At 53.8% G+C, this 20,016-nt stretch overlaps 5 protein-coding genes across 5 annotated transcripts; 3 read left to right on the top strand and 2 right to left on the bottom strand.

The window, feature by feature from the left end:
• Positions 1–5,638: 5,638 nt before the first annotated feature.
• CKM354_001292800 (uncharacterized protein) lies at positions 5,639–7,712 on the top strand (the record flags this gene model as incomplete). Its single annotated transcript, XM_044808463.1, has 2 exons — positions 5,639–6,967; positions 7,026–7,712. The coding sequence occupies 2 exons, from the start codon at positions 5,639–5,641 to the stop codon at positions 7,710–7,712; spliced, it is 2,016 nt and encodes a 671-aa protein (XP_044664398.1).
• A 1,036-nt stretch (positions 7,713–8,748) lies between these two features.
• CKM354_001292700 (uncharacterized protein) lies at positions 8,749–10,196 on the top strand (the record flags this gene model as incomplete). The annotated part of the gene is made up of 6 exons (XM_044808462.1): positions 8,749–8,808; positions 8,884–9,090; positions 9,160–9,277; positions 9,340–9,432; positions 9,488–10,038; positions 10,110–10,196. 6 exons carry the CDS (start codon positions 8,749–8,751, stop codon positions 10,194–10,196), a joined length of 1,116 nt encoding a protein of 371 aa, XP_044664397.1.
• A 503-nt stretch (positions 10,197–10,699) lies between these two features.
• CKM354_001292600 (uncharacterized protein) lies at positions 10,700–12,550 on the bottom strand (the record flags this gene model as incomplete). The annotated part of the gene is made up of 1 exon (XM_044808461.1): positions 10,700–12,550. One exon carries the CDS (start codon positions 12,548–12,550, stop codon positions 10,700–10,702), a length of 1,851 nt encoding a protein of 616 aa, XP_044664396.1.
• A 4,152-nt stretch (positions 12,551–16,702) lies between these two features.
• Positions 16,703–17,233, top strand: CKM354_001292500 (uncharacterized protein; the record flags this gene model as incomplete). The annotated part of the gene is made up of 1 exon (XM_044808460.1): positions 16,703–17,233. The coding sequence occupies one exon, from the start codon at positions 16,703–16,705 to the stop codon at positions 17,231–17,233; it is 531 nt and encodes a 176-aa protein (XP_044664395.1).
• Positions 17,234–17,733: 500 nt separating this feature from the next.
• CKM354_001292400 (uncharacterized protein) lies at positions 17,734–19,644 on the bottom strand (the record flags this gene model as incomplete). The annotated part of the gene is made up of 2 exons (XM_044808459.1): positions 17,734–17,942; positions 17,994–19,644. The coding sequence occupies 2 exons, from the start codon at positions 19,642–19,644 to the stop codon at positions 17,734–17,736; spliced, it is 1,860 nt and encodes a 619-aa protein (XP_044664394.1).
• Positions 19,645–20,016: the final 372 nt, after the last annotated feature.

Below are 20,016 nucleotides of genomic sequence, written 5' to 3'. Positions count from 1 at the left end.
GTCTTCGTGCCTCATAGTCAGGGTGGTCAATGGACAGGTCGGCCGGCCACAGCACTGCTGCCGGCCCTGCCGGCCGATTCAGCGGCCGTGTCCGTCCGTCCGGACGAGAGCCTCTCATTGGCCATGCCGTCCACCGGAGCCCTGTCCGCTGTTCGCCTTGCCTAATTAGGAAGGATGTTGAAAAATGAAGCCAGAGGAAGGTGTTGTTAGCCCTCTATTCGCACGTCTGTCTGCTGGCTGTTGCCTTCATATGAGCTTGACATCTCACTGTCCACGTCGCCGCTAAAGTGATCGTCTTGCGCTCTTACCACCTCCTTTGTGTGTCTCTTCAACACAAAGTCGTTCTTGAACCAATTTCGCAGTAGTTGGTGTGATTGTGCGTAGTCTGTCTTCGTCTGCCACCTCTCATTGTCGAGAACGTGGCCAGCTAAGCTAAACTCACGCTCACACGCGCTCGAGCTCGCCGGCGTGGCCAGTAGGTCGAATGCTAGCTTGGACAACAATGGATATCGCTGGCGATTGTCACGCCACCATTGGACGACATTAATAGGCTTGTTGCCAACCATATAAGGTGTCAGAGGCTCGGCAAGATAACGCTGCAGATCGTCTTGCAACACAGTGTCCGTGAGCATTAACGATGCCGTGTAATCGTCGACCTCGCGTTCACGTGTCGCCGGCCTAGTTGTTGGTGCTGGACACCGCATCTTATACTCATTATAGAGCTCTTCAATCGCGTGTCGTGCCTTCACTGTCCATAGCGTGGACGCCTCGATATCGTCTTGATTCTGCTGCTGCGACTGCCGTTGCTTGCACTTCGCTTTCGCCTTATTCTTGCGCTGCGTATTGTCGTCTTTCATACCACCCCAGTGCTGCTCGAACCAGCTCATCTTGAGCGATGGATGTAACGCCACGGCGGCACGGTAGGCAGGCGTGCGATCGCTGAGTCGATAGTACTTGTCGAGCTTCTTCCAACCAAGATTGACTATCGCCTTAAGGTGTGAGTTGGCCGCGTGTTCATGGTCTGACTTCGCCTTCTCAAGTGTAGTTAGCAGTGACTCCAAAGCTGTCAACGACTGCCACAATCCACCGAAGTGTTGGCCATCTGCTTGGACCTTCAGCGACGCCATCTTCAGCGGCTTGAGAAGCTTCAATATCTCCTTCAACTCGGCCCAGTCATCCGCGGTGAGTATGTCTTCACGAAGGTCGTCAATGAACTGTAAGCAATACAGCTCTATTGGATCTTTGAGCTCGAGGCCACGCTCGATCATGTCGTGGTCAGATTGCCACTTAATCCCGCCGTTCAACACTAGCTCGACAAGTCGTGTGTCTGCCTCGCGTTGTTTTGATCGAAAGACGTGTCGTCGTGCCTCGCTATAGTGAGCATGGATCACGATATTATGGAGCTTGCCAACACAGCCCTTCTTTCGCCATGCTGTCTGACGATCGACGGCATTACGTAGAGATAGAGCGCGTTGAAACTCGTATACGATCTCGCTGTCTTCGAGCTCCTCGTCTTCCTTATTCATGTCGTTGCAAGCCTGGTCAATACACTCGATGTCGACGCCGTAGAGCATAGCCTTAACGACTAAGTTGATGAAGTGGCCAGCGCAGCGAAGGCGGCACTTGTGAGGGTGTCGGAGACTTGGTATTTCGCGCCTAATAGCTTCGATCGTCGTGTCGTTGTTAGACGCGTTGTCGGCCATAAAGTAGGTCAGTTTGGACGCGATATCATACTGTCTGATCAGCTTGAGAAGGATGTTTGCCTGCTCTTCACCAGTGTGATTGCCATAGGTTGGTACGAGTCCAATAAGTACTGTCTTCAGCTGATAGTCCTTATCGAAGTAGTGAGCATGAACACCTAAGAAGTCGGTGCCGCCATCGATGTCTGCTAGCCACGCGTCAAACGACAAAGCGATGCCGCTTATCGCCGTAGCCATATCGCTCTTTACTCGAGGCAGTGTCTTCTTACACAAGTCGACGATCCAAGCTCGCGGGGTGTTGTGAGAAGTAGGGAATAGCATCTCGAGAACAGGTTGACGATACGTAGCTAGCCGCTTCAGTCGTTCAGATGCTAGAGCGCGAAGTGAGTGCTCATCTGTTACGGCATACTCGAGGAATAGCGACCTCCACTCGGTACGATCAACAGGAGTCTTCTCGGTCGTCCTTTGACGCTTGATCATACTAGCGATGTTGCCGTCGTCTACCGGACGCCTCTTACACTGCTTGTACGTGCCATCGAGCTCGTAGCCATGCTTGCCTAGGTGTCTGCGTATCGAGTTCGTTCCTCCACCAGTCCGAATGACCTTCACCTTCCTGTGATCCTTATGGCTGCTGTCGAAGCACAGACGACACAGCCAGTAGTTGGTGAAGCTCTGAAGATGCGTAACAGCCTCACCATGCTGCCAGACCCACGCTCTGTGCTCTGCCTTGCCTGGCGGTGTCGGGTAAAAGTCGCGAAGAGCTTTTCCATCGACGAGGAAGCCGGTCCGCGTATAACGCGTCCGGAGGACGGTTCCGAGCTGCGATTCGGCGTGGATTTGTGTCAGGTCGATGCTGTGGGTGGCGCTTATGCTGGAGGTACCGCCTGCCATCGTGGTGTGTGCGTAAATGCCAATGATCAGGTGGGCGATCGAGGGACTTTGGCATGTGAAGGAAACGCGTCCCCAGTCGCGTTCTGAGAAGTCGCGCGTGGGAGGTCGGCGCACGGGCCGGCGTCTCTGCAGGCTGGCATCTGACCAATCAAACACGCTCTTATTCATCAATTGACCCAGACCCTAACAACACCCCTAGGAACGACATTCTCATCAACAAGGTCAATTCACATGCCATGGACACCGGTGATTCACTTACATGTCCGGACGGACGCTAGCATTAATAATGCCGGCCGGCAGATACCCCATTAGCTGTCCATCCGGCCGGACACCGTCCGGACGGCATGGCCACGAAAAATGACCCGTCCATTGACCACCCTGCTCATAGTCAATCTTGAGCGTCAGTATGCTCCCTTCGCTCGTCGGTCAAAGGCTTGATCTTCCTCGCAGCTGCTGCAGCCCGTCAAGCGGTATCTGCGCCGTCTTGCTGTAGGTAGAAAACGCGCCCCGTAGACGTCTTCCTCGAAGTGAAGGCGCACTCTTTGCTCTGGGTCGCTGGAGCTGGCGATGTCGCTGCTGGCTACCTGGGCTGCACTGCGATGTTCTCATGCCTCGTGAACAATTGCGGGCTTCAGCAAGGCCTCTTGCGTTGCGAATCAAATGCTTTGCGTGCATCGCAGCGAACGTAGTAACTCAAGCGATATCTTCGCCGCCTTGCCGTCGCTGAGAAACACGCCTTGTAGAAGGACTCCCTCGAAGTGAAGGCGTACTCCTTGCTCCTCTACGTGCCCCTTGCCGTCTACTCGAATCCCTCCTTCACCCGCGGGACCTGCCCCACTATTTTCTAGGCATTATAATGGACAGACAATCACCTTCTTCCATCAAATCAGCAGCTTCAAGCGCTTCAATCTCGACCAATTGGTCTATCAGGTAACTATAACACTTTCTTTCTCTTCTATCGTGAGCGGCATGGCAATGGCAATGGCAAATGGCGGTGGAAAATCGACCCTGGCAAGGTCTGATCATCTTTTTTTGCTGTTATTGCGCAAAAAGGTTCGAATCCAGGGGCTGGCGGGCTTGGTTACACGGACATATCGAGTTCTCTGCCTTTCTTTTTGCACTTAGCGGGGACTTAGGCGATTTTATAGCTTCTTGCCAGCACCACAAACGCCGTAGCAATCGCGTCTTGGCCACTATTTCGCGCAAAGGCTTTGCTTTTGGGCAAAACACTTTACTCAGAGAAGGGCAGCGCCACCAGTAGATCTCCAAACATCGTGAAGACATGCGAAGTCACTTTTGCCTTGATAGCGGACTTTGTTGATGAAGCAACTCGGCAGCGACAGGCTCGAACAACACGATCTTGATCACTCCCTGCTCGCAGTCCCGCCGATCATCCTTCAGTCTCTAGTGTTACACTGCTGGAGAGATCGGACCAAGAGCTGGAGTCCTCCTGCAATTACGAAGCCACGCAATACGTCTTTTGTCACCATCTGTTTCTTTTGGCGAGCGACTGCACGCCACACTACATCCAGCAACACCCTTCTGATCACTGCGTGTCCAGAATTGTTCCTTGACCTCCGCTCCTCCGCCTACAGACGACCCAGCGGGCAGTGATGGGCAGCGAACGCGTCCACATCAGTCGCCCGACCAGTCAGGGGACTTTCGCCGCCATCGATAAACCCTTCTTCAATGCGCAATCGCAAGTCAACAGCCACTGCATCACCACTGCAGCCGAATCACACGCGAGAGCAACAAAAGCCACGACAGGCGGACAGCACCCTCCTCAGTCACGGTCTGCACGCAGCCGTGCTCATCAATCTGAGACAACGAGAACGATCACCGAAAGCGAACAAGTCGTCAGAGCGACGCGACCCACCACCTAGGTCCTTGAAAGACTCAGTGGATATCCCTGCCTTCTTGCGCTTCGAGGCCAACCCTCCTCCTCTCGCCATCGAACGTCGGCGAGCCTATCTCGACCCCTCGAAAGTTGTACATGCTGAGTGCTGGACAAGACGGACCGTGAAGGGGCGAGCCGATACACGTGCAGCCAATTGAGCTTTGAGAAGAGCGAGCTGATTGCGGCGAACAAGCAGGAGGAGGATCTCTACAACTTCGCCGGTCGTTGGCTTGAGCTCGCAGCGGGCTCACACAGGTGAATGATTGGGCTTGGGTATGAATGGACACGGTCTATGTGTGAAGCAGAAGAGCCGAACGTTCTTGCTGGATCTGATCGTCCAATGCTGCCATCAGGAAATCGAAGGATGGAGGTCGTCGTTGTCGCGGGAACTTCGTGCTACAATCCGTCCAAGGTTGAAGGAAAGACATCATGGAGGAAGGATGCTTGGATAACAAAGCAGTCGCGGTGTACGGACGGTTTCGTCCAAATCCCCACACCGGCCGTCACGGTAGCATTTCTTCAACCCGCCCAATTTCCGCTGCTTTGGTAGGCGGTGGTGTGATGGCGGAGGACGCGATGGACCACCTCCCGCCATGTCGACACAAGCCGCAGCCCATACCGTCAATGCGGAAGGTGCGCAATACGTTGAAGAAAGCACGAATTCTCACGCTCTCACATAAACCAAGCTGATCCAGCATGTCGATCGGCATGCCGATGCCAGCAACTCCACATACCTCGAACAGCCCGACGCAAGGGCAAAGCTCAGCGGCAACGACCCCATACTGAGCCAAAATGTCGGATCCCGGCAAGTTCCTTATGGCGGGCTCAGGAATTCAGACTTCGTGTTGCCATTAGCATTGACCAATACGGGCCAGCACTTGCAAGAACGTGATGGCAGCACTGTCCATCACGAGAACCAGCGGCATGATTCTCGGGAGCTATGCTGGGACGACGACCTCCCAGCAAGACAGAGTGGAATGCTTGAGCGTATTCGTCTCACAGCCATCGACCAGCGTTGTGCCATATATGAACTTGCATGGGCACCATGAAAGATTCTCTCACCAGCAGGTCGACGATTCAAACTCGACGACCTAGAATCCTTCATTCAACACGGTCTCTCACTGATTGACTGCCACTTCACTCATTCAAGATGGCACCCAACCCACAGCTTCCCAGCCTCGGAGGCGTCCTTGGCGATGCTGCTGCTCCAGCACCAGCTGCTTCTATCGTCGGAGCAGCTCCCAGTCTTGCCGCTCCAGCAGCTATCTCCAATGCCGCAGGAGCTGTTCCCGTGGCTGCAGCGCTGCCAACAAACGTCGCTGTCCCATCAGCAAACGGCCTTCCAAATGTCGCTATCCCGACCGGAACCATCTTGTCCGTCACCGGCCAGACCGTAGTCCCACTCGCTTCGACTGCCCTCGTTCAGTCTCTGGCTGGTCTGCCAATCAACTCCGGCATCCCGGGTCTGCCATCCTTAGCCGGCGCTCTTTCTGGCCTGCCACTGCCGACGACCGCATTGTCGCCAGATCTTCCACTGTCGTCACTCCCAACGAACGTCCAGTCTCTGATCCCGTCTGGCGTGCCGCTGTCCTTGCCATTGAGTGCTCCCATCTCGGTCTTGCCATCGAGCATCTTGGAGACTCTGCCTACTGGTCTCCCAGGTGACCTCCCACTTTCGGCATTGCCAATCTCCAACCCAGCTCTGCCAACTGGTCTTCCTATTGTTCCGCTGGAGGCCATCTCACCCGTTCAGGCCATTTTGGCTACATTGGGTGAGAGCTTGATCAGTAAGCTCACTGATCAGCTGGCCACGATCATCGCCACGATTACTGGAGCTGTTGCCAATGTTCCTGTCTCAGGCAACCCAACTGCTGTGCTCGCCGGCCTCAGCCGCCACTCGATGAACACCGAGGAGACTGAGAAATCCGAAGAGAAGCGTCAATTGCCGAACGTGCCAGGTAGCGAGGCTGTCGGAGGCGCTGTCAACACTGTTACCAACCTTCTCGGCGGTGTGACTGGCGGTCTAAGCGGAGGTGCCGCAGGAGGGTCTCCTCTGGCCCAGCTTGGTGCTTTGACTGGTGTCACATCTGCCTTGACTGGAGGTGTCCTCGCCAACAGCAACCCACTTTCGTTCTTGACTGGAGGCGCTTTGAAGCCTCTTACGGATGGCTCTCTGATCCCAGTTGGAAGCATCGTCGGAGGTCTCACTGGCAACAGCGGCGGAAACATTCTTTCTGGTGTCCAGAGCTCTCTTGGAAGCGCTGTTTCGAACGGTCTCGGTCTTGCAGGCAACGCTGGCAACCCTCTCGCTGGCGTGCAGAATACTGTTCAAGGTGCCGTTTCTGGCCTCACTGGAGGCGCAGCAGGTGGTAACCCTCTCGGTGGTCTTGTCTCAGGTCTGTCTTTGAGCGGTGGCCCGCTGTCCAGCGTTACTGGTGTGCTCGGTAACCTTGGTCTCGGATCTATCGTCTTGAACGTGGTAAGTCTTCAACGTACCCCAGCATATTCTTCTGAAAGGATCGAGCTAACAGCCTCAGGTCTCGCTCCTCCCAGTCCCACAGAGCCTCCAAGACATCGTCACATCGCTCGTCTCCACAGTCACCACCTCTCCCGCCAACCTCCTCACCAACCTTCCAGTCGGCCAACTCGGCCAACTCCAATCCGCCCTATCCCTCCTCAACCTCTTCTCTTCCCTCAACATCGGCTCCCTCGGCCCTCTCCGCGACCTGACCAACGTCCCAGCAATCCAATCCGCCGCCTCACAAATCAACACCCAAGATCTCCTCACGACTCTCTCCCTCCTCAAGACCCCATCTTTCCTCCCGACCAACTTGGCCTCTCCAGGCGCTCTTCTCTCCAACCCAACTGAGCTGCTCTCCACGATCCAGAAATTGAGCACACAGGTTCAACAGCCTAGCCCAGCTGCTGCTTTCCTCCTCCTGCAGCAGATTAACGCCGGTGGTCTTGGAGACCTTGTTTCCGCCCTCCCATCTGCTCCTGCCTCGCCAGCTGCGCCTGCTGCTCCGGCCGCCCCAGGTGCTCCAGCTGCTCCATCCGCTCCAGCTCTGCCAAACTTGGGCGCTCTCACTGGAGGCCTCAGTGGAGCTGCTCCAGCGTCCGCCAGCGCGAACGTTGGTGCGAATGGCAATGCTGGAACAACAATCGGCAGGGGAAGAATGATGGACAATGAGATGATGGATGAGGAGGAGGTTGCTGAGGAGTAAAAGATTGAATACGGACAGAATTAAGGTGATGGGAAGAAGTGTATGCTGGTGGGGTTGAGATGAACACTTGTTTCAGCGTGGAAGTGTGGCCTTGGAAAGAAAAATGTTTTGGCGATGTTTCACGACGGATGAAGTCAGATGAAGGTAGCTTACGATTGGTAGTCCAAAGTCTGTTGTATGCAGCCAATGCTGTTGCGATTGGTATGAAGGCTTGACTTTGGATTCGTGGTCTCCAGCGGTCTTGTGACTGGAGCTCAGAGTCTGATGCCGGGTGCTGAATCGTGTCCGCTGGTCATAGGCTTTGAGGCCTTGAACTAAAGATACCGACATGAGTTGTGCTTGGTTTTCTGCTTGCTATTAAGGTGCCAGGACGAGGTCCTCGGTCGGCGCATCGCGACTCGCGCCTACGCCCGGTTGAATGAATCTTCATCATGTATGACCTAAGGGTGCTGGTCATGAACTTTCATGCCGTAAAGATGCACAAATCGGATCATGTCCGCAAAGTGGGATATCGTAGCAAAGCATAGCAATGTTGTGAAGAAGGAAGACACGTGCAGTCCATGTTATTCCTGCTGTGGTCGGCTTCCCCAATTCGTCCTCCCGAACGATCTTCACACTTGGCGTCCTCCGGATCCGATCTGCACAATGACAGCTGCCATCCAGCTTCCATCAACACCACGATACCCACAAGGCTATTCATCACATCCGCAGCTGCAGCCCAGACCCAACAATAGATGTCTTCAGAGCCGGAAATAATCTCTCGTCCCACACCAACAGCCTCGGCCATGCGAAGCTTCCAGCGGAAGAGGGTCAAGTCCTCCGTTACGAGCGGGGCAGCTTGCATGACGGAGCAACCAGAACCAGCAGCATCATCTCCGTAAGTGAGGGGTCAAACCGTGTAGCATGGGAGAGGAGCACTGCAGAGAGAGGTAGGATTACGACAGGAAGACCTATCTCGTACTTTTCACTTTCTGCTGCTATTATACTGCCATCAAGGTGATCATATTGACTTCCCACCAAGCCCAATCAGCTCACGATGTCGTCTTTCCAACCACCGAAGAGTATGCGAGCTGTTGTGCTCAAGGGTGATTATCATGTATGCATTGCTCTCCTCCGCTTGAGAAGCTGCTTTGAAGCAGCGCTCATCGAACTGATTCCATGAGGAATACAGGTCGAAGTCGAAGACCGCCCATACCCGAAAATCAAAAACCCTACCGACGCGATCCTCAAAGTCTCCTCGACGGCCCTCTGCGGCAGCGATCTACACTTCTATCGAGGACATTTGAAGTGTCCGCCGAACTTCATCTGCGGACATGAATTTGTGGGAGAGATTGTGGAGAAGGGAGATGCGGTGAAGAAGTTTAATATTGGGGACAAGGTGAGCAGGATCGAATGAGGACGGGAAGGGAAGAGTAAGCGATGAGCTGATACTTGGGGTGGGATGTAGGTTGTGGTACCTTTCTACACAGCTTGTGGAGAATGCTACTATTGTGTGAGAGGCCAGGCTTCGAGATGCGCGAAGGGAGAATTGTTTGGCAATTCGGCGCCGGCGAATACGATTGATGGTATCCTTCACTGGCTTGATCTTGGGAGCCGAGAAGATGGCAAGGCTGACGACTTCTTTCAGGCGGACAAGCTGAATACGTTCGCTGCCCATTGGCAGACACGACCTTCGTCCTCACACCAAAGGGCATTCCCGAAGAAATGCTCGTTCTGATGGGTACCATGCCTCTCACCCTAGCATGCAATCAATGCATTTCTAACAAGAGGAACAGCCGACATCTTCCCAACCGGCTACTACGCCGCCTCCCGCTACCTCAAGAACCTCCCCGAGCGCGACCGCAAAGAATACACTGTCGTCTGCGTCGGCTGCGGCCCCGTCGGAATCTGCGCCATAACCTGCGCCCTCACCATGGTCAACACCGTCTACGCCATCGACTCCGTCCCCGAACGCCTCGAACAAGCCGCCGCCCTCGGCGCAATCCCCATCAACCTCGGCGATAATCCCGTTCAAAAGATCAAAGACGCCACGCAAGGTCGTGGAGCAGACGTCGTGATGGAAGTGGTGGGACATGCCGATGCATGGAATATGGCATTTGATATGATCAGGCCTTGGGGCGCGATCAGTAGTATTGGAGTTCATACGGAGAAGTGGGAGGTTAATGGGTTGATGTTGTATGGGAAGAATGTGCAGATGGCGTTTGGAAGGTGTCCGGTGAGGAGTATTTTTGAGGAGGCGTTGGAGTTATTGGTGCAGGAGCAGAAGAAGGTGGCTTTCTTGTGTGGGAAGACGATGAGTTTGGAGGATGCGCCGCAGGCTTATAAGGTGAGTGAATCTTTTTCGCAGTTGTTTGGGAGTTGGGGAGGATGCGAAGTAGCTGACGAGTGTTTCTGCAGGATTTTGAACAGAGAAAGGTGCATAAGATTGTTTTCAAGATGGGGGATAATGTTAAGGAGACGGAGATTACGGCGAGTGAGCAGTAGAACTCAAAGCGTGTGCGTATGCGATAGCAAGAGACGATCAACATTCCATTATCTGACAAATGCTGCAAGTTTTGCACATGCACATCTGACTCAACACTTCTTATAAATCCACTTCGCAGGTTACACGATTGTCTTCGCACACGCGGACACATGCGCACGACCGATCTCGCAATCCACCCTCCGCGATCATCAAATGCACGAAAGGCCAAGCGCCATTGGTAAGCCACACTACGCATCCTTCATTTGGCCAATGGCACAGCAGCATGAGATTTCGCGAGAACCTTGCCCGGTCCTTTTCCTATCGGGTTCACTGTATATATGTTCCGGATTGGGGAACGCAAATTCAAGACCCCCCTTGTGTCCCTACCTCCTTCCCAGGCGCTTCCTTCCAATTCAATTTACATCGAAACTGCGAACTGCGTGACGACAGCCTTCTCTGGAATCCATTGGCGGGGCGTAGAGGCACTTGAAGGCCTGAGCACGCCTCACATCTGCTAGTGCTACTAATCTCGAACCCTGTCGCAAATCGGGCAGCCGCAGCTAACAGTCTGAGAAGGATATAGGTCCTTCCGAGAGTCTGAGGCATCTGTTTTGTTGTTCTGGTCATACGCACCTACCGCTAGCACCCATATCATCTCTCCATGGACACGCTTGTACCTCAATTTCACGACGAGCTCCAATCCTTCGCAGAGGCGCTGGCAATGCGACAGACACTCCTGGTGATCCTCAGTATCACTGTCTGTGTTCTTTTTCCAGTCTCTCAGATAATCGCTGTCTTGCTCCGCCCAGTCGCACATGTCTCGATTCGGCACATGGCGGGCGACCTTGAACTCATGCTCTCTGAGGATGGAACTGTCCCCAAACCGGAAGCCAATATCTATCAGATGCGAAGTCTCACCTGCCAGTTTCACTGTGACTCCAGCTACGTATTGCTTGGAACCCTCCGTGGTACTCCTCAACAGACGGTATTTCATCAACATGAAGCCTGTTTCGTGATTCCAGGCTCCTTGAGGGACTGCGTTGACGATTTTGATTGTCAACTTGGAATTCTTGGTAGAACGAACCCAGAGTCCCTTTGCAGAATAAGGCCTGTCGTAGCCATTGGTAGCGAGTCGTGGACTTCGCAATATCGTTGCGGGCCCCTCGTGGATCTCTACATTCTCAATATTCGGAACGACCGCGATTCGATCATTGACATGAGTCGTCTCTAATCGCGTGATGAGTCTCAACAATCTGGCAGGTCGACAAGGTTCCGGCACATAGTCCTGAGTTGAGTTTTGAGCCGAGGGGACATGCCGCTGGTCGAGTTCGTCGCGAGGACACAATCGTAGCGCTAGAGGGCCACGAAAGTCATCTTTTAAGCGACAATTCAGCAGGCCTAACACCTCCCCAAAACCTCGAACAGTGCAAAGCCCGTGAAACTGAAGCCCTCGGTTGGTGAGGCGAAATTCCGCACTCTCCAGACGTCCCTTCCACGGCACGACATTCGCGTAGGGGGCAAACCGATCGGGCGAGTCCGCAAATATGCCGTCTATATTTCTGTTACCCACTTGTGGTCCAAAAGCGAGGAAAGACATATCTGACGAGCTCTTGATAATCTCTTCTTGGAGACGAATGAAAGCCTTCCTGCCTTCTCCGTAGAGCAAGGGCATGTTGATATCGAAAAGTCCCAGTAAAGAATATGCTCGGTCTTCAATGCGACTCGTCTCACGTCTAGCGGCCCATGACATTTTCTTCGCAATCGTATAGTCGGTCAGCGATGTTGTACCAGGGTAGGCCAATAGCTCGGCATCGATACCAGTGAGCTCAGAAAGAGATATGCACAAGTTGTACCTCTCGCCAAGTAGAGTCCAAGCAGAGTTAAACAGGAGCAGATTTTGTGGAGCAATCAGCTCTTGGAGCGTCCACCCTCGAGTGAACCAGCGGCTTTTTACAACATGCCCATTCCACAACGCTTGAGCTTTCTCATTGACGGGGAACGACTCGCGGTTGGGTATCAGCATATCGTCTGTCATTTCCATGCCAAATGACCGAACATCCGACAAGAGAGCGTAACAAATCCTCGCGTTCCAATAGTATCGCCACATGGAATTGATGGCTTCTGAAAGCTCGGCACTAGACTCCTTGTTGATACAGCAAGTATCCACCCAGGCGTATCTTAGACCATCTTTCTGTGCTTGATTGCAGGTCTTCATGATCTTGGCATAGCCCATACGATCTTTTGCTGTGCCGTCGCGGAACTCCTGAAAAGTGACTTCCTCCTCCTCCCACGTGTGGCTGAGGATAGCATATCTGACCTTCTCGCAGCTCGCGAAGTATTCGAGCTCTCTTGTCTCCACGTCGATTAGCCACATTTTGAACCAGGGCTCGTAGGCTTTCAGTCGTTGCGAAGAGGAGGCCGTGATGCATAGATGATGTTGCGTAGTTCACTATGTCCTGGGGGGGTGATCTGCGTGCTTCTGCGACAGTATCACCAGCCAACACAATCTGTTGCTGGCACAACCCCGCCTCAGCCTCGTCTCATGTGCCGTGACCTCAAGCCACACCATCATCCTGCAGATCGCTCCGCCAAGTAGGCCAAGCTCCAGGCGGATGGTCTGCAAAAATCAAAGACAAGTGAACGATTCAGTCGCGCACAACAAGAATGATTAATGGTCACCATATCCTCTGTCTGCAGTCCGCTATGCGATGCGACTGGATGCTAAGCTGCAAGTCTTCGCACTACATCGAAGCTGATACTCCAACAGGAGCCATTGCAAGCGCGTTCTTTGGCTGGATGGCCCTCGTTCCAAGTCAACACAGTTGAAGTTCATCTGATCAGATTGCGAATTATATCTGCGGCGATATCAAATGAGATCCAGGAGCACGAAATCGGCAATAATCAAGACGAAAGGAGAGCACGACAAGGTATATTATATCTCAAATCTAGACTGATCCATGTCTGCCTGCTTCTGCTTCTCCGTATGGTTCGTCTTCTTTGCGACCTTCTTTACTGGAAGGGATCGCCTCCTTCCTTCGACTTTTCTTCTGTCTCGCACCCATCTTCCTGACCGTCCTCTTCTTTCTTCTCCAGCCGAGAGCAGCGGCCGATCATCTGGATTGTTGCATCCGGCGTGGCCTCAGCCGAGCGATTTGGGGTCAGGGTTGGGCTCACAACAGTTGCAGAACTGTAGGACGAAGGCTGAAGACGGTTGCGATGCAATTTCGATCCCAGTCTACGAGATGAGCTGCAACGAAAGCTGTAGAGCGCGGATCAAGTTCGGTGCCATGGCCGGCGAAGAGGACCGCCTCAGGCGTGTGGTCGCCTTCAGGATCCTGCTTGATGTAGATGACGATCGGAGATTTGTCGAAGGGCGTCTCTGCAGACATGCGCGTCGTGGAAGCCACGGACTTTGTGCGTCTGAGCACAATGCTGGGCGTGACTTCACACAGTCGGGCGGGCAAGCTGGCGCCCCTAGCTCGAGTGGGAACGTTTGTCTTCGCCGACGAGGATTGGCCAACTTTGGTGGCGGCTTCTTGCTGTTCCTGCACGACCTGAGAGAGTCATCGTGCTCGTCCAGTAGGCGAAAGAACCGCATCCATCACTGAGCGTTGTACCGCACCGCATGAGTGTCTCGCTCTTTCTGCACGGCCGTTTCCTACTCGCCTCACAGTCCAACGGGGGCAGCGTTGATCACTCGAATCACAACTTTCTCAAGCGAGTGGGAACGTTTGTCTCCTTCAAGGAAATCTTGGAAGGCAAAGCTGGTGAACTCGCTCAGACGACCCTCGTTCTTTCCGGAGTTCCAACTTCATCGGATCTGGAACAGGTTGAGCTTCAACAGTAAAGGCACCTCCAAATGAACAGGCGGGGTGGAATGCGTTCCGGAGACGACAGGACACCACGAAGCGCCTCTGGTCGTCCGGAATCCTTCGTCTGCAGCAGGGCATTCACGAGCAGTGTGCCGATCAGAGAATGGCACATCAAAAGAATTGCTGCGCTTGCGCTTCTCCCCGGCAAAGGCTCGCGATGCGCCAGTTGTTGCGAATGCGGATGGCATTGACTCTGCTTCGATGGAAACGGACGAGCAGCGGATGTAGGAAGCTGCACAGGAATAGCATCCAGCAGAGACGAGGCCGCTGAAGTCGTCGTGGCGGCATCGAGCGCGGTCAAGTTGCCCAGCAATGTATCGCTAGAAGACATATTGCCCGCTCCGGGAATTTCGCGCATGATTTTCTATCCATCGATGGTCAAGCACGCATCTTTCAGATTCTGCTCGCGTTCTCGTTCTGCCTTCAAACGGTCGAGGGCTAGCTTGTTCGCCTCAGAGACTGCACTCGTCGTGCCTCGGTGGTGCCACAGGGGACGGTGTAGCTGCGTTGCGACGCGTAGCCGGTGGTTTAAATGGGGGTGGACAGTTGGCTGGAGCCGGTGCGGCGGATTTGTTCACGTGTGGCATCGGCTCTTCCTCGTCTTCGAAAGGGTCGATGTCCTGTGCGTGTAAGTCGATTGTGCTGAACTCTTCCGTGATTGTTTCCTCCTGCTGCTGTACAGTGGGCACCCAACAGCAATGGTAGCTTGGGTGTTGGATCCGCACGGAGCGAAAAAGTAGTCCAGCGAGTACAATCTGCAACCGAGACGTGCTGGCACTTCCGCGTGAGAGCGTCCAAGTGTGTACAGTCGTAGTATGGATGTGCTGCGTAATTGGCGTATCGCGCAGTGATGATGTGACAAATGCGTATAGTCGGAATCGAAGTTGCGTATTGTTGAGATCGAAGTTGCGTATTGTTAAGATCGAAGTTGCGTATAGGTGGTCTGAATAAGATGTATAGTCCCGCGAGTGAAGCGAATGAAGAATTGCTCTCTTCCTCGAGTGGCGACAGTCGCCGTGCGGCAATCAGCGTGACCGAAATTCGTTACTAGGCTTGGTAGGTGCCGCCGTTGGAAGTATGAACGTCACCACGAATCTCGCTCAATTCTCTGCGGAGGATCTCCAGAACTTCTGCGCTTCGGCTACTTGGCGGAGGATTCGGTGCTTGGGAGCGAGGAGTTGGTGGGTCCGGACAAACAGAAGTTGATGGAGGAGTCGATGCTTTGGCGCGAGGAGCCGGTGGGACATGACGTTGGAGGCGTGGCAGTCGTCGGCTGGCGGTACAGGCGTGCAGGCGTCGTGCTGGTTCCGAATGTCGTTGGAGACGACAAGAGATGTGTCGTTACTAGGGACGGTAGTTGGGATAGACATGGGGGCCAGGCACGAGCGAAGACTATGCTGTAGTCCCCATGCCTGGCCGACGCCGAACACCTGCAGAACATTCACCCGCTGTGCAATGATGTCCAGCGCGGTCGGCGAACAAAGACGCCAGCAGTATGGCTGGACGAGGTGGCGAAGCTCCAGGAACTGGTTCGGGAGGTTGTTATAAAGTGTTGTGTTGTTGAGTATAGGCGTATACAGTAGGAAATGTGAAAGCATTGAAGTAATGAAGCGGAGCGTTCCAGCGGGGCAAGCCAAGGCGTGCCAAGGCGAGAGAATCAAACTGTGAATGGAGTGCGACCGATGTGCCTTTGATCTTGGCTTTGCGTTCGCTTCTGCCGCGCTGAGAAAGACTGGCTGTCGGGACAGGAGGTGTTTGAGGCGGGCAGTTGTCTTTGGATCGTAACTAGCGGACGAGTGGAATGGGCCATCTGTTGAAAGGTATCTCAACAAGCATACGCGAAATGTCTGCTCCAGCCGTCGAAGGCGCACTTGAAGGGCTTCGACTTTTCGTGGACAGCGCGAACATGTCCAAAGCAAGCCAGAGCCAGGCAATGACGGCGGTCGTACTCTAGAAAAGCCATCGCTCGAGGGTATCCGGATGTCCAGCGGACGCGAGGCAGTCAGTGGGTGTCCAAGACGCAAGAGGCGTATTGCATGGGTGGTCTGTTGAGACGAGTGTGTATAGTGATCTTGCGAATTGCGTATATAGATGGAGCTCAGTGGATATGTTGAAAAGGAAAAGAGGCAAGATGAGGATGAAAGAGAATGTGGGTTTGTGTTCGGGCTTGACTGGAGGCAGTGTTGCACTTTTGAATCCTGCTCAACCCGTGTCATCGAGCGATGCAAAACGAGAACGACAGACTGTCTTCCTCATCCCCACCTTGATGTATTGGGTGAAGCATCTAGCCGCGGGCCTCATCACCACTTTGCTCGGCGTGGCAGCATCATGTTTGTGGATGTGACGATCTGTAAACAACGTCAGCGATCAGACCCACTGAGGACAAAGAAGAACTGCAAGATTTCTTGATCAGACCCTTGCCATGTCTGCACAATGCCGTTGTCCGGATCGTCGTTCAAACGACAAAGCGGAGCATAAAGCCGCCTTGAGAACAAGACGTCCGCTGCCGACGGATTGTGCGATCAGAAGCAAATAAAACATTGCTGGGATCCTGGCAGACCGACTCTTCGTAAGCCAGATTGAACCTGTTCGAGCAAGCTCATTTCCAAATCAAGAGCTCGCACGCGGCTGGCCGCATCGAAACAATATCGAAAATGAGCTCCCTGCGTATCATGAACGAAAGCCACTACGGACCACGTGCAAACGAAGGACCATTTGACGTAGTTCATGAAATTGAGTCGGAGTATCAAGCTAACATCTCGCAGAACTGGGCTTCCATGCCCGTCGATGAGCAGCAAGAATGCTTCGCCTTCGTGACCAGCGGCTGGGTTTGGGGCACCTCTCTCGAAGCTCAGATCGTGCCTGAGATCATCGGCGGTGTGATAGTGCAATCATCAAAAGGCTCCACGCAGGTTCCCGAGCCCGATGATACTGTCAGAGGTAAGCGAGGTAACACAAAAGCAGCAAACAAACTGAAGAAGCGAAAATCGGGCCCAATAATCAGGGATTCTCGGGAGGCTGCAGATACCCGGCGGCACCGTGCAGCTGAGGTCTTGCGATCTGACAGAGTCCGTCGTGAAGCGATGCGGGAGCGGAGACACCGCGCGGATCGTCGTCAGCAGCTGAGGGAGACTGAGTGGCATCGGTCAGGCGTAGCCGAAGAGTTCTACCAGCTGTTCCACTAAGCCAATGTTTGAAGAAGTCGGTAGCTGATGTCAAGAAGTAAAATAAATGTGCTCGATCGTGTACCAAAAAGATTGATTTTCCGTCCATGTTCCCAACTCAAACGCAGCATTCGCAAACAGGCAAAAATAGTAAAATGGATTTACCAGCGAGCGAGAAAATATCGTAACGCGTTAGCAAGCATGATTTCCGGACTGTTCAGTGAAACCCAAAGGCGCAAGCAGATGTATGAGCAAGATCGAGTTCGTCTGAAAGTTCCGGTTTGTTGATTTCGTTACCTGAATTCTAGTCAATTTCCATGGATTCTATGCCAGATCCACAAGTACTAACCTACTGTCCAGTCGAAAGAAAACGACGTGGAAGCCATCATTTGTGAGGGAATAGAGGCATGCGTTGACGGCTGAAGATCATACTCTGCGGCGCCTGATCTCGCTTGTTTGAGTAAGGGATGCAGCTCAGGACTTGATGAGGTTGGCGCGGCCGATCTTCATGTTGGGCGAGTCTATGGTGGCCGATGACTGCGGTTCACACGAGTCGGTGCAGTCGGTTTCTTCTGTCTCACTTGTCGGAAGGTCTGTTCCAAGCGTAGTATTGCGTCTCTCTTTTGCTCTTCTTCCATATGCTGATTGTGCACGGCGTCAATTTTGTCGAGTATGTCTTTGCACTGTGCTTGCCACTTGATGTGTGCTTCAGAGTCAGGTTTGTCGAAAGCTGCGTGATACATTAGCCGTTATCAAGAAGATTGTCTTGTCACAAAGGTACCTCGCTTGTTGAATCTAGCGAAAATAGATCTCGCCTGCTGGACCAGTTTGATATTCAGAAACATGCCTTCTTGTATGTCTTCTGCAAAGTCTTCGTCGTCGAGCTCAATGAAGTCGTCGCAGTATTTGGAAAACGCATCACTCTCCCACAAGAAGTCTTCGCCGATGAGAACACCGGCAGGCAGCCCTGGCAGAATGTAGAAGTCGCGGATGTAGCTATCATCGGCACAACCATTTCCAAGGCGGAATTCAACATCCCGGACCATGCCCGAGGTCCTTACAATCAGTCCTCCTGGTAGCTCGACAAAGACACAATGCTCGTCGTCCGTCAAGATATCGTGTTGCTCGTAGCCCAGTTCCGCGAGCATCTCCGGGGACAGAAGGTCCAGATCAGAGCAAGTGTCCGCCAAAGCGGCCACTCTGATGCCCTCACAGTATCCCTTAACGCGGACGTGAGACGCCCCAGAATAGAACAGGCGTGGAAGGACCGACCGCCTTGGCTTCCGAAAGATGCGGTCCTCGAAGCGTTCGGCCAGCGTCCTCGTAGCTAACGAAAACGTGCCACCCAAGGTAATGGCGTAGCTACAGAAGCGTGCTGGAATGACATCAAAGTCGATATGGTACTCCACGTGCGCTTCGTTTTGAAATTTCCAGGGCAAGCGGATCGTGCCAAGGGTGCTGAACGCCGTTCGTCCATTGCCGACGCGAATGTCTCGTCTTTTGCCTGTCTTGTAGGGTAGGCCCTGCATCTGAAGGTAGGCGTCGCTTATGAAATTGTCAGCACAGCTGTCGGCCAGCGCCTCCACACGTGTGCCTTTCAGCGAGCCGGTGGCGATGCAATCCCGCAGCACTTTGGCGCTCCGCGCCATTGGCAGTGGAACATGGTCGGGTTCCGGCGTCGCTGACCATTCCCGCATGTTGTGGCTGGCCGTTGCGACTGCAAGATTTTCGGCCATCTCGCTGGTTGTTTGAACGTCTTTACCTGTCTCAACGACATCCTGGAGCAGCTCGCCCAGAGTGGGTAACGAGCATTGCGCAACGAAGCCGTCGCCGATCCCGCTCACCTCGTCAATAGTAGGCGAGGAACGCTGCGCGAAACAAGCGTGCTCGATGTCATTCTCGCTCATCATCTCGGGCAGCTCGTCAGCATCCCATTCATCCGCAACTGCGCTGCAGGTGTTGAGAGAGTGCGGTTTGTAGCGGGTGAAGGTGCTGGGATGATCCAATTCGTATGAACTGACGCGCTTTGGCAGTGCTCGCCGTTGCGCCTGCGCCCTGCATCTGGCAGCCGTCCATGCTGTGGCATACTGAAGCTGCTTCGGGCTTGCCTCTAATCGTGGTGACTGACGTCCTCCAGGCTTGGCTAGCTCTCGACTGGCGGATCGTTTTGACACTAGGGGTCGACACTCCGCGTATAGTGGACGCCCACGCTGGCTAGCAAGATACTCGCGAGACGCGCTCCGGCGGTGTTCAAAAGACAGCCGCCCAAGAGCCTCAGCGGTGTAGCTAGTTGCATACACTTGAGGAATAGGACTATAGGTAGCGTAGGAGGAGTAAGCAGGCAATATTTGCTTGCGGCCATCGTGGTGCGCGGCGATTTGCCGATTCTTCCCGAAATTCTGAGAGGGCGACCGCGCCGGTGACGGAGGCATCGCTGAATATATATATAAGTCCGCGCGTGTACGAGGCAGATAGTCTTCAGCCATCGCGGGTGGGAAATCGTCGTCAGTCAAGTCCGAGCAAACTCATTTGGGTAGACGCTGGAATTTGTCGTTAGCTACTCAGAACCACGTCGTGATATCTCGTACAACTCACTCTCACTGATGCCATGCCCACCGCCTCGACTCGTTGGATTAGTGTTTGAAGCAGAGTTGGAGTTGTCGAGTATAACATCGTGGCGGCTTTGCATTCGCCTGACCGCTGTTTCGATGAGGCTGTGCAAGCCACAGCGAGCTCAGCCCGCCCACCACAGCCCCGCGCCGCTGACGCAGGATCTGGGTCACCGTCTCTAGAGATTGTGCAGC

Source organism: Cercospora kikuchii (genome assembly GCF_019650295.1).
Source record: "Cercospora kikuchii DNA, contig_00009, whole genome shotgun sequence".
Taxonomy (NCBI): Eukaryota; Fungi; Ascomycota; class Dothideomycetes; order Mycosphaerellales; family Mycosphaerellaceae; genus Cercospora; species Cercospora kikuchii.
Note: the sequence above shows the minus strand (reverse complement) of the source record. Positions and strands in the feature narration are given on the sequence as shown.